Source organism: Myotis daubentonii, chromosome 11, assembly GCF_963259705.1.
Source record: "Myotis daubentonii chromosome 11, mMyoDau2.1, whole genome shotgun sequence".
In the NCBI taxonomy this organism is placed as follows: domain Eukaryota; kingdom Metazoa; phylum Chordata; class Mammalia; order Chiroptera; family Vespertilionidae; genus Myotis; species Myotis daubentonii.
In genome coordinates, this window is record NC_081850.1 from 21788424 (window position 1) to 21802625 (window position 14202).

At 38.5% G+C, this 14202-nt stretch overlaps 1 protein-coding gene across 4 annotated transcripts in view; it reads right to left on the reverse strand.

Annotated features, from left to right (window-relative positions):
- Window positions 1–14202, reverse strand: part of ADAMTSL1 (ADAMTS like 1) — a 903601-nt gene that overhangs the window by 253296 nt on the left and 636103 nt on the right. For all 4 annotated transcript variants that reach the window (XM_059656582.1, XM_059656581.1, XM_059656583.1 and 1 more), the window contains one exon: window positions 2417–2491. In XM_059656582.1, the coding sequence (XP_059512565.1) occupies window positions 2417–2491 (75 nt within the window). The remainder of the gene's footprint in view (window positions 1–2416; window positions 2492–14202) is intronic.

Genomic DNA, 14202 nt, shown 5'->3' on the forward strand with positions numbered 1-14202 from the left:
AGGTCTTCTACCCTAGATTCAATCAGACCGATTCCCTTCTTAAATGTTTTACATATTGGGGTTCTGTGGTTAAGAATAATTCTAAGGTGTCTGGATGTACTAAAGTGCCTAAAGTATTTATACTAAATTCTTCTAGATGTTTTTTAAGTCAAGTTTTGTACTGCAAGGAATACCAATAGGGGGAAATGTTGGTGTCCAATTAAATGCCCATGACCCTCAGGTGAAGTCTGTGTAGCCCTTCTCTGGGAGTAGGTCAGATTGCCCTCCCCTATCTCAGCACAGAGAGGCCCTCCCAAAGAACATAAGGCACCCAACAAAATATTCGAGTGTAGGAACTACAGTTGTCATCAGAGGAGAGTAATAGCACTGCATCTCCTTCCTCTAGCCTTCATTCTTCCAGCTGCCTTACATGTGTTTACATGCATTTATGGAGATATCTCCAGGATGTAAGTTCATTTAGTTTTGGAAAAATCTTGGAGTTCTAAGCTTAATGTGAGCATCTGGTTCAATTTTATCACCAGGCCTCCTAGTAACCATCTCAAGGTATTCTGATGAAAGATGAGCTGGACCAGACCAGACTGCTTAGTCTTGTTCTAGTTTGGCCCTAAATTTTTAAGGTTGATCTCATATTGGAGCAGCTGCTGGGAGTGAAAGGCACAGGGTTGCAAGAGAAATAGGGCATCATTTACTCACATATTCATTCTGAATTATATTCCAAATACAAAAAAAGCAAAAACTTTGTTAGTTATATATATGTTATCAATAGTATATCGACTGGGGGGGTGGTGGTTAATGAAGATTCTATTTTGCTTTTCATCATCCATAAATATCATTTGCAATTTTTATCTACCAAATCCTTGGGACAATTAAAGCAAAGAAGGCCAACTCATCAGCTTCCTAGTGATCAGATAATTAGGGAATTTGGGAGGCTAATACATTTATAAAAATAAATTTTCTTCTTATATCTATATGCCTTTGGGTTCTTTCTTCCACAGTGAGGAGTCAGTCCCCAGGTGGGTGATGGTCTTGGTCTGATGGATTTTTGCCTATCCCTGCTCAGAAAAATACTGTTTTTGAGTAGGGTTGTTTCACCAGCAGTTACCTCTGTCCAGCTCTCAAAGGGAAAAACAAATCATTTAAATGGTAATAGCGAACACATATATATCATCCTTTGACATGTGAACACTATATTTTTGGGGGCTGTTCAGGGCTAGGAAAGAACTTGGAACCATATAAGGTGTCTTATCAGCATCTTTTGGCTTTGCCTGAACTGTACCTTACTTATTCCTTTACTTCACATGACCCTTCACATCCCACCTCTCCCATAAAATGTACTTATTTTTATTTTTAGAAAGACTATAGTGGGCTATCTGAACTTTCACAGGCTCCAATTTGTCTTCATCTTGTTTGTCTTTCTGGAATGATTTCAGTCATAATCCAATTGCCAAAAGACAGGGCTTGCTACCTAAATTGGTTTCTTAGGCATGTGTGTGGGTGGGGAGAAAGAGCAGAAGATGATAGATGGCTTTGTCGGAACCGGGAACAATTGAAGTGGAGATCAGAAATGCCTGAGGGATCAACTGAAGTGAAATCTTCCGGGGGAATTGAATTTTGCAGAAAACACTAGCATATCCTCTCCTCCCAGCTCCCTGGTTCACAGCCCATCATTTTCTGTTTGTAACTTAGAGGTCTGCGTCTAAGCAGCACTAAATGATATTAAAAAAAAAAAAAAAAGACATGGCATGCCTGAAGGTCAGTTCTTGTACAAACTCCGGTGGGACCATGCTACTATTTGATCTTTGGTCCCACCTGAGTTTGTATATGATCTCCCCATTAGTAATCCTGAACCCAATAACTAACTATCTTCAAGATATTAGGACCCTATATTGTCTTTAATACATGGGATGCTTAATTTACCAAAATGGTTTTCTTTAAATGCCACAGGGTTAAGGTTGTTTGGGGTTTCTATGTGCCTCTGAATTGATACAGTAATGAAACACGAGAAAAGGAAGAATAAAAAAGAGAAAGAAGGAGAGGGAAGGAAGGTTGGAAGGAAGAAGAAAAAAATGCCAAGAGGCCAGGTAAGAAAAAGATCGAGATTGACTGGAAATAAAGAAGACAGAAAATGAGAAGCAATATTCACGAAAGCATAAACATGTGCTTACCTCCGGAACAAACTACGGGAGCATCTATTTTGTATTTGTCAGGATGACTGTGGTTAGAGATAATTACCAGAGAGTTTTTTTTTTGCTATCTAATTAGGCAACCAAAAGATAAACAGAAGCATTCAAAATATCATATTATGATAAAGTGGAAAGATTTGTACTTCTGTATTTTAATCTATTCTGGGAACAAAAAATAAATAATAATGCCTAAAATTCCCAATACCCAAAGGAAAACAACTAAGTTTACTTACACAAGTGATCGGGTCCTTTTAAGGTAAGGTGAATGTGTCTGCTTCCATAGGGAATGGCAACCACAGTGTCATCCACTAGAGAGAAACAAAGCAAGGTCTTAAAAGCACATAATTAGGTATAAAATTACTGATGGTCTCCTATTAAGGCACAAACTTACATACCCCTACCACCCAACCCCTGCAAAATGACAATCTTTTTTTTTTTAATCTTTGAAATGTGAACACCAATATTTGGGATTCTTGGGATTTTTTACTTTCCTCAAAATAAAATATAACAAAAAAGCTACTCACTAGGTCACTCATGTGGATATGACCTTTAAGAAATATGTGATTTTTGATATATGAAAAAATGAATTCGCAAGTTTTCATTTCTAATTTTAATCCTGGTCTATATTGCCAATTTTCTCTAGATTAGCGCAATTGTGTTAAATAACAAAAGGAAAATAAATTCTAATGTTCCCAGGGTGACTTTATTATATCAAAATCTGGATTTCTCTCCAGTAAAGTAACTGTCTTGGATAAATACAACAGACTAAAGAATAGGGGAAATAAATGTTTGCTTACATTCTTTTAGCCCCTCTAGGGCAGAAACCATGCCTTCCAGTTCTTCAATATCCTTTACTCTAACTGCATCCAATACTGAGTGTCCCATCAATGGTCATTCACATTTCCCCCCACACACCCTCTCTGTGAGCCTTAATTATAGATCATTTAAAAATGTATTACTTTTTACAATGCTTGAAATTGCGCCTAAACTCATTGGAAGCAGTGCCAAATGCCAAAACCTACATTTTTTAAAAATTGAAGGTATATTACATGCACTCCAAACACATCGCTGGCCTTCTTATTTAGAACTTCACTTGTGACAACAATACCATATATTTACACAGCACTGAGGCGTTTCACTTTCACCTGAATTATACTACTTATTCTTTCACCCAAAACTTGTTAATAGAGGCCAAGAAGATGCCACCATCCCCACTTTATGATGAAGAAATGAAGCCTCTGAGAAATATAATGAGTAGCTCAAGGTCAAAGAACAGAAGACAAGGACAGCAGGTATTTTAAACTCACCAGCATAGTCAGAAGTCTGTGGGATTCTGTTTCAATATTATACATTATCATTCTATCACTGGAAGAAGTTAGTTTCAATAAAAGAAGCTCAAAAGATAGCCAATTTCTCTGAACTTCAACATATCATATTGTCTTTGGGTTAATTTAATTTCAATAAATAAATCTCAGAAGTTCCCTAACTTCTCTGATCCTTAGTTATTCTGTTTGTAAAATAGAGAAAACACTTACCTATAATGTTGTGAATAGATAGATGATATAGATAGATTAGATATAGATATAGATATAGATATAGATATAGATATAGATATAGATATAGATATAGATATAGATATATATAGATATACAGGTGTATAGGCTGGAACACAGTATTTTGTGAATATAATTCCTTCCCCTCTATTCCAAATCTCCTAAAAACATGAACTGAAAGACTGTTTATTTTTATGTGGTTTTTAAAAAATATATATTTTATTGATTTTTTACAGAGAGGAAGGGAGAGGGATAGAGAGTTAGAAACATCGATGAGAGAGAAACATCGATCAGCTGCCTCCTGCACACTCCCCACTGGGGATGTGCCCGTAACCAAGGTACGTGCCCTTGACCAGAATCGAACCCGGGACCCTTGAGTCCGCAGGCCGATGCTCTATCCACTGAGCCAAACTGGTTAGGGCTTATTTTTATGTTTTTAAATGCCTCAAAGGTCCTACCACATAGCCAGCTGAATGGAAAGAATTACACGCCTTCAATCTCTTCCCCAAAGAGGTTACATTTATCAAGTTCTCTGCAATATTGAGCATTCTACTCACACTACAACTTCCTAGTTGTTTTTAATGTCATATATTGTTAAAGAAAAGACTGAATTTTAGATAGCTTAGGGTTTGTGGCTTATAAGAACAAAACACATAAGGAGAATATAGAAAAGGAATAAAGAATGTTCAGACTGGGCCCACAGAGCTCTGCACGCCTTGCATAAAGACATGGATGTTTAAGTTTACAAAAGAAACTCAAAGCAGTTAAAACAATGGGATTTCTAGAAATAGAAAGTCTTTGTTTATCCACAGGTCAAGTAAAGTGCAAGCAAAAGAGAAGCTTTCTGTTGGCGGCAGTCTCCTGACCCACACACTGCTCAGGCAGCCTCCCTCTTGTTCTGCTGAGAAGTGACTCACATTCCACGTGCCGGGGCATTGGCCCAGCTCTAGGCTGATGCAGTAACCTTTGCATGCTCCCCGAGGAAGAGGCAGAGGAACCTCCCAGGCTGTTGGGGGAAGAAGGTAAGGTGGAGTGTAGACCAGGCAAGAATGAAATATCTGATCCCCTCTACTCTTCCCTGGTCAAAGAGAATGTGGAGCAACTCAGGCTGGTGCAAACTTGAACTGTCAGCAGCACACAGCCCCAGAGACGGGAGAGTCACAGCCTAGTCTATGGTTCCGTAAAGGGCTAACGGACAACTGGCAGGTTATCAGGCAACCAGCAAATTCATTACTGCACAAATGTTTTTGAGTGTCTCTTAGGGCCAGGTTCCACTCTAAGTACCAGAGACTCAGTGACGAACAAGACAAAGCAGCAGCAGCCCTACAAGACGGTCCATGAAAAAGGGACCTAAAATTAAAAAATGTGTGGAAAATACCCACATTGGTTAGTTTCTTAGGAGCCCTGAGCCAAAGAAACCCATTCTACTCTGTGTGTAACCCAGTGTGTCCCTAATGCATTCATGCAAGGAAGCTTTTGTTTACGTCTTATTAACACCAGCTGATACATCTCAGAATACACTTTAATGTACGATGTTCTTAATTTGATAAAAAATTAATTTAATTTTCTGCATGTTGATAAAAAGCCAGTCTTTGAGTTGTATATGTATTAATAATTGTCTCACTTGACAATACATTCTCAATGATCAGGGATGGGTTGGGGGATTCTACTGTTTGGTACCTATGATAGTACTGTGCACAGAGAGGTGTGGCATCTGAGAATGTGTGAGCAGTCAGTTTCATCACCTGCCCCTCAGTGATAAATTCAATGGGTATGGCTGGTGAGCAGTGGGCTATATCCTCTCCTTGCACAACCCTGGGGGTGACCTTTCCTCCAAAGGCACACTGCTCTATGATCAAGTGCATCTACCCTAACCTAGTCTGACCCAACCATGATGCAGGTCTTCAGGACATTTTTCCAGGTTCTTAATCAACAACTCTAAAAGACCTGCTTCAGGGATCAGGTAACCTCTTTTTCCATTAAATTGACAAGGTTTCCATGGGAATCACAAATGTTGTTATTTCATTACGTGGGTTATAAATACCCTTTTCCAAGAAAATTGTACTCAAGGATTGCACCTAAAAGATTTTGTCAAAAAAAATCTACAGTTATTGCCCTGGCCAGGTGGGTCAGTTGGTTGGAGCATCAGCCTATACCCCAAAAGGCTGCGTCAGGGCACATAACTAGGTTGTGGGTTCGATCCCCAATTGGGGAGCATAGAGGAGGCAACCAATCAATGTTTCTCTCTCTCTCTCTAACAAAAAAAAAAAAAAAAAAAAGCAGCACACATACATATCCTTGGGTTAGGTTAAAAAAAATTACAGCTAGCCCTGGATCTTTTGGCTTAGTGGTTAGAGTGTCAGCCCAAGGACTGAAGAGTCTCAGTACAATAAGTCAAGGGCAACTAATCAATGTGTCTCTTTCTCGTTCATGTTTCTCTCCCTCTCTCTCCCCCTCCTCCCTCTTTTTCACTCTCTCTAGCAATCAATGGAAAAAATATCTTCTAGTCAGGATTAAAAACAAACAAACACACAGCTATATACATCTATATTCCACATATTTCTAGCATTTTAGATTAATTTTTAATCTTTTCATATATGGATTTTTCTGTATAATTCATTGCTATATCAGAGAAAGGTGATAATAAAAATGATAAGTTTTGAAAAGACAGGATTTCCTATTCTGATATCTGAGTTTATCTTATTTTTAGACCTGTTGATAAAGTGCATGTTTTTAAAAGCTCTTTGCTTTAAGCCTTTGGGGCTGATACTCAATCTTATCATTATTATTTTTTTGTTGAAAGAGCCATTGTTAATAGAGTTGGCTACATATAGTCTGCCAGTCTTGAGGAGGTTTTAATGGTATATTTTTCATCTTCATGCCAACTTTATTACTCATAACATATACCCAATAAAACAAGATGAGCCCTTCATATCTCTTTTCCTCCTAGTTTACAAGTGATTGCACAATGGAGGGCGTATACTGGACAGGCCAAACAAGATGCTTCCTCCCCCTGGCCCTGTTTTTTCTAGATCAAAAACTTTGGAGCCATCCTTGATTTTATGCTTTCATCCGATCAGTTAGAAAGTCCTATACTCACCAGAGTCAAAAAGCCATATTTCACCGATTCTACAATATTTCACATTTTAACCTACATGAAATCAGAATGTATCTCACAATCACTGGTGCCTTATATTCATTCTCCCCGAGGGAGGCAGTAATCCTGCCATACTTATCTTTGTCCGCACAGACACTAATATCAAAACAGCCAGTATCAAACTTGCAAAATGGGTGTCAGCTGCTTGGAAGAAAATTCCAATAGTAGAACACATTCATTTAACCTCTGGGAATCAAATGGTTAGGAGGGTGGTAGGGAGATGACGAATCAGAAGTGCTAAAGAACATTCTCAAAGTGGGAGTCAAAATCTGGCTAGGTCTACATACATAATTAGAACGTGAATTAACACCCCAGCACCAAGACTTCGGCTTTCTGCCAAATGGAGTGGTAGGGCCCAGGCTCAATCTCTTGCCTGAAACAGCCAAAAGGTCTGAAAAAATATATGAAACAATGGCTTTCAAGATACAGGATATCAAACAAGAAGGTCAGCGATCCTTGAGAGTCAAGAAACAAAGTAAGTAAGCATTAACATTGCTTCACTTTACTGCCATGAGAGACTTTCTAGGTGGTAGCTCAGGAAGTGGGCACTCAGAGCCCACTGGATTCCCTGAGTTGAGGAGACAAAGCTGAGAGTTCAAAATCAAGGCGGCTAGAGTCCGAAGGACAGATTACCAGTGAGAGAGAACTATACAGAGAAATGACTCAAGAGATTTAAGAATGCTCCCTACAGATATCCAGCAGCACACTCATACCAATCAATCAGTACGTGCATGTGGAGAAACGACCTGAGGTCAGAAAAGAACCAGGCCGGTAAAGAATTATAGGGATGAATATCTGCCACACGTCTAGGGCCTGAATAGTGTCTTATCCCACCAGATGGGCTCTCATTGGACAGTGAGCACTGAGAAGGGTCTTGCCTCAATACCAGGGCACAATTGGCACTAGCCCAAATGTGGCTTTGGTCCCAGCTACAGAGTTTTAAGATCCAAAAGGGTCAAACTGATTTTAAGTAACTTAACTGCTTCCAGAACAAAATGTAGAATATTTAGAGGAATACAAAAATACCTAGTATCTGGCAAGATAAAATTTGCAAGGTCTGGAATCAGGTCAAAAATTACCAGGCATGAAAATTAAACAACAACAACAAAATACAGCCCATATAGAAGAGAAAAATCAAATCAAAACACAGAAAAGGCATTAAAATAGTTACTATAACTATATTCCATATGTTAAAAAATTAAGTATAAAAAAAAAACAGAGCAAAACAAAAAACTCCAGGCCCAAGGAATTTCACTGGTGAGTGCTATCAAGAATTTAAAGAAGCAATAACATCAATTCCATACAATCTTTTCCATAAACAGAAAAGAAAAAATCATTTTCCAACTCATTGTTTGAGGCCAATATTACAGGTGTATCAAAACCAAAGTCAGCATAAGCAAAGGATGCTATAGACAATGATCTCTCATAAACATAGATGTAAAAAAACCCTCAAACAAAATGCTAGCAAATGAAGCTCGGTAATCCATAGACAAAATAATACACTATGAACAAGTAGAATTTACTCCAGGAATGCAAGACTTTTTGAAATCAATTAATATTACCATCACAAGAGTCTTAGAAAAACCACATGATCATATCAATTGAGGCAGAAAAAGCATTTGACAAAATTTAACATGCATTTATGATAATGACTCTCAGCAAATTAAGAATGGATAAGAACTTCCCCAAGGTGATAAAGAGCATCTATAAAAACAAACAAACAAACACCTACAGCTAACATCATTCTCTGTAGTGAGACCGAATGCTTTCCCCCTTAAGAATGGACATAAGGTAAGGCTATCCACTCTCACCAGTTCTGTTCAACATTGAATTTGAATCCTTGCCAGTGCAGTAAGGCCATAAAAATAACCAGTGGTTTATAAATTGAAAAGGAAGAAAGTAAAACCATCCTGATCTGTAAATAACACGATTGTTTATGTAGAAAATCCAAAAACTCATAGAACTAATAAGTGAGTTTGGCAAGTTCACAAAATGCGTGGCCAAGAATAAACTAGCAACACTACAAAAACTGAAATAAAAAATACTATGTCATTTATGAGGTATAAATCCAACTAAAGCATAAAGAGTATGTATGCTTAAAACTAAAAAAGACTGATGAAAGAAATTAAAGAAGACTAAAATGAATGGAGAGACATGAAGTGTTCATAGGTTGAACAACCGAACATAGTAAAGATGTCAATTCTCTCTAAATCAATGTATAGAATTAAAATAATTTCAGTCAAAATCCCAGCAAGATTTTTGGTACATATGGGAAAAACAGATTATAGAATTTATGTGGAAAGGCAAAGGAATTAGAATAGAATAGCCAAAATAAGTTTGGAAAGAAGGATAAAGTTGGAGAAATCAAACTACCTGATTTTAAGATTTACTTTAAAGCTCTAGTAACCAAGATAATGGATACGGTGAAGAGATCGGAATAGACTCCAGAAACAGACCCACACAGAAACGGCCAATGAATTGTTGACATCTTAAAAGGCAATTCAAGGAGAAAAGGTAATCTTTTCAACAAACGGAGCTGAAAAAAATTGGATATCCTAATAAAAAAAAATCAACCTAGATATAAACTTTACACCTTATACAAAAATTAACTGGAACTCGGTCATAGATCTAAAGATGAAATGTGGAATTCTAACACTTTTAGAAAAAAACACATAGGAGAAAACTTTGTGACCTGGGGGGAGGCAAGAAATTCTTGGACATGATGTTAAATGCAGACACAATCCATGAAAGAAAAAAAAAATGATAAACTGTTCTTCATAAAAAGTAAGAGCTTTTGCTCTGGGAAAGATAACATTAAGCAATTTTGGAAAAAAAAAAAAAAGTAAAAAGATACCGGCTGAGAAAAAATATTTTCAAATCACATATTTGACAAAGGCCTTATATTCAGAATATATAAAGAACTCTCAAACTCAACAGTAGGAAAGCAAACAACCATTTTTAAAAATCGGCAAAAGACTTTAACGCTACACCGAAGAGGAAATAAAGAGGAAATACGCACCTTTGTGATGGGCAGAATCATCCCCACCCCCCTCCTGCTGCCGAAGATGCCCCCCAAACCTATGAATATCTTACGTTACGTGGAAACGGGGAATTAAGGTTGCTGATGAAATTAAGCTGGCTAAGCAGCTGACCTTAAAATAAAACTATTATCCTAGATTATTTGGGTAGGCCCAATGGAATCAAAAATTAAAAGCACTCTTTAAATTAAAAGAGGGAGGCAGGGGAGGAGGTTAGAGTCATTAACATCCGAAGACGCTCCGCTGCTGGGCGTCGAAGATGCCAAGGAAAGAAGACAGCCTCCAGAAGCTGCAACGTCAAACCAAAGGACAGTGCGTGCTTCCCTGGAGCTTCCGGAGGGCCACAGCTCTGCCAACACCTTGATTTGAGCCCAGTAGACCCATTTGAGACTTGGACCCTCCAGAACTATAAAACAAGAGGGTTGCTTTAGGCCACCAGGTTTGTGGTAATTTGTTGCAGCCGCTACTGGAATAAGGCATGAAAAGAGGTTCAACATATTAGCCATTAGAAAAATGCAAATGAAAGCAATGATGAGATAACACTACACACCAATTCTAATGCCTAAAACAAAAAATACTGACAATGTCAAGCTCTGGTAAGAGTGCTGAGCAAGTGAAACTCTCAGATATTGCTGGTGGAAATGCAAAATGGCAAGACACTCAAGAAAACAGTCTGGCGGTTTCTTAAAAGGCTCAGCATCCATCTACCATACAATCCCAGCCATTCTAATCCCAGGAATTTACCCAGGAGAAATGAAAGCATTTGTCCATACAATGGAATTATGACAGTAATAAAATAAACTGCGGATACATGCTACAACATTAACGCATCTCAAAATAATTAAGCTGAATGAAAAAAGCCAGATGGGAAAAGAGTATGTAATGTATAATTCCATTTTATAAAATTCTAGAAAATGAAATCTAATGATAGAAACGGGGTGAGAGGGAGGAGGAGGAAAGGATTACAAGGGGAATAAGAAAACTTCTGAGATGATGGATACCTTCAGATCTTGCTCACGGTAATGGTTTCACAGGTATATGTACATGTTAAAACTCACTAAACCAGCGGTTCCCAACCTGTGGGTCACGACCCCTTTGGGGGTCAAACGACCCTTTCACAGGGGTCGCCTAAGACCATCGGAAAACACATATATAATTACATATTGTTTTTGTGATTAATCACTATGCTTTAATTATGTTCAATTTGTAACAATGAAAATACATCCTGCATATCAGATATTTACATTCATAACAGTAGCAAAATTACAGTTATGAGGTAGCAATGAAAATAATTTTATGGTTGGGGGTCACCACAACATGAGGAACTGTATTAAAGGGTCGCAGCATTAGGAAGGTTGAGAACCCCTGCACTAAACTATATACTTTAAATATCTAGTTTATTGCATATCATTTATAACAAAAGGGCCCAATACTAATGGACTTTATTTCTTTTTAGGATTATTTTAAAAATACTGTATCACAAGTACCCTGATGATGTGGAAATTGATTGAGTCTAAAGGGATTAAAAATAATTGAAGTTTGAGACAAAGTTTAATTTTTTATCAATTTATTAATTTATTTCAGTTTTATTTTCTCTTTCTGGATGTGTCAGTGCAATAGAGTATAGTCTAAAAATATATCTAAGTTTAAAATAGACCTTATAGTAGTTAAGAAGTAAAAGCCCTAAGTGGTCAGAAAGCAGTGTCATAGTTTCTTAATTTCAATGACTTTTTTTTTCTTTCTTAGTGGTGTATAAAATAATAGTACAGTCTGGCTGGTGTGGTGCAGTGGTTGAGCATCGACTTATGAACCAGAAGGTTGTGGTTCAATTCCCAGTCAGGGCACATGCCTGGGTTGCAGGTTCGATCCTCAGTATGGGATGTGCAGGAGGCAGTCAATCAATGATTCTCTCTCAACATTGATGTTTCTCTCTCTCCCCCTCTCCCTTCCTCTCTGAAAGCAATAAAAATATATTTAAAAAATAAAATAATGGCACATCTTTCAAGCAATGATGTCTTAGATTCAAAGAAATGCAATTATCCCGAATTGGAACATTTCTCACCACCTCCATAGCTACTATCATGGTCCATCATCATCCCTGGCCTGGCTTACTGTAGTAGCCTCCTGACTGCTTTTCTTACTTTCATAGTTGGGACTCCTTATAATCTATTCTCAGCATAGTAGAGTGATCCCTTTAAAACAAATCATGCCCCTGCTAAAAACCCTCCTGTGACTTCTCATTTCATTGAGATTAAAAGCCAGAGTCCTTATAAAATCCTGCAATATGGGTGCCATTCTCCACCACACACAAGCTGCTTTGCTCTTCAAGAAATATGTTAAGAATGCTTCTACCGCAGGCCCTTTGCACTTGCTGTTCTTTATGCCTGGAATTCTCTCCCCCCTGACTTTTGTGTGGTGCGCCACCGGTACCTACCTTAGATGCTTGCTCAAATGCCATTTTATCAGTGAATCTTTTCTTACTAACCTTTTTAACCCTCCAATACCCTTGGGTAGTAGCCCAATATCCAATTCTTCTCCTTCCCCACCTTACTTTTTCCAATCTCCTTCCTGCCTTACTATTCTCCTATCAACATATGACACGTGTATTATTTTATTAGTTATTTGTTTTGTTCCTGTACATGTCTGTCCCTCATATTAGTATGTAAGCCCCCTGAGAAAAATCGATTTTCATCTGTTTTGTTCTTTCTTATGTTTCCAGTACTAAAATAGTTCCTTAACACATAGCAGGTATCCAAGAAATATTTGTTGTGGAATAAATAAGTGAACTTCTGCTGAGTGAATGATAAATGAATGAATGAATGAATGAATGAATGGAATAAGTAGATTGTGAGTACAACCTGAAGTTCAAGGTAGAAATTTCTTTAAAGATCTGTGCTTTCTTTAAAACGTTCCTATGTATTATTCACTTTATAATACATAGATCTGTGTTTTATTATGAACATCCTTTACCTCAAAATCTTTGAGCCAAAATAATAGTCCAGTAAAACATTTACCCATCGTTATTATAAATCAGCATAAGCCACAGTCTGAGAAGCGAAGCCAAGCATTTAGGAGCTTCATTTGATCTTGATATAAATTAGTGTGTCCAGCTCTTGCCACTCAAGAGAGGTGGAGAGAGATCTTTAGGATACCCAGTAGGTTTCAAAACACGCAGATACATATCAGAGGTTTGCAAAGCTGGAGACATCAAATTAATAGCAAATAGGCAGGCTCTAGGTCTAAGTATGTTCTGAACCGACTTGGAAAATACATAATACGGCACAAGCCAGTCAAGTTTGGGAGAAAATGAGTCTTTAATACCAAGAACCAAACGTAAGTTAGTGTTAGCTAAATCTGATTATTTTTTGTTGGGCTGGGGGAATAGAAACGAAGTGACCAGGATGAATGGAAACACTGAATGCTCTCAGTGGACAGCTTTCTCTTCTGAAAAGGGGGAAGGAGGGCCTGACCTAGCTCTTTTTCTGTTGCCTGCATGTGTATTAGGCAAAAAGTCATATCTTCTAGTACAAATACGGTTTCTTTTTTCTTTGCCAGCTAAGGGAAGCCATTTGCAAGTTCCTCCTGCTCTACCTTTCCTTCTGGCACTTTCCACCGTGGTCTTTCTCCCCTCTTCTGTGTTTTCTTTGTTCCCCCAGGGCTTGATAACACAAGGAAAAAAAAAGTTGGATGTAAGTTCAGAAGAAAATGAGTTCAATGTGGGGAATCCGAGTGCTGGGAGTTCGAAAGAGCATGCGGCTGGCTCCCTGTGCTTTTGGCAGAGCCCGGGGAGAGGCCTGGCAGGAGTCTCCGGGCCGTCACGGGTGGAAAGCTGCTCACCTGGCCACTGCACCGGGCCCCGCAGAGCAGCCTAACGTTCCCTGCCTGTGGGTCACCCCGCAGCCTGTAAATCTGGGCGGAAGGTCCTTCTGGGGTGGGGAAAACATAAACGAGGCAGTTTGTTCAGCATCTGCTATAGATTGTGGTGAGGTGCACGCAGATGCCGGGCTTTATTGATATAAATCATTTTGTCAGGAGGCATCATCAGCGCTAAGGTAAACGAATCAATTGCGTTTTGTCATTACGGAAAATCATCGGGCTGTGCATTATGTAATTTACCCACTGCTGCTCTCGAATAGAGCGGTTTGCACTGAGGTGTCTATTTGCAGACCCCGAGATGACTTATGGCTCTCATTTTGCCTCAGTTTGTTCCTTCCGCGTCTCTCCACCTTTGCTCCAGTGATTCTGGCCCCAAAGGTCCTGGATCACCTTTT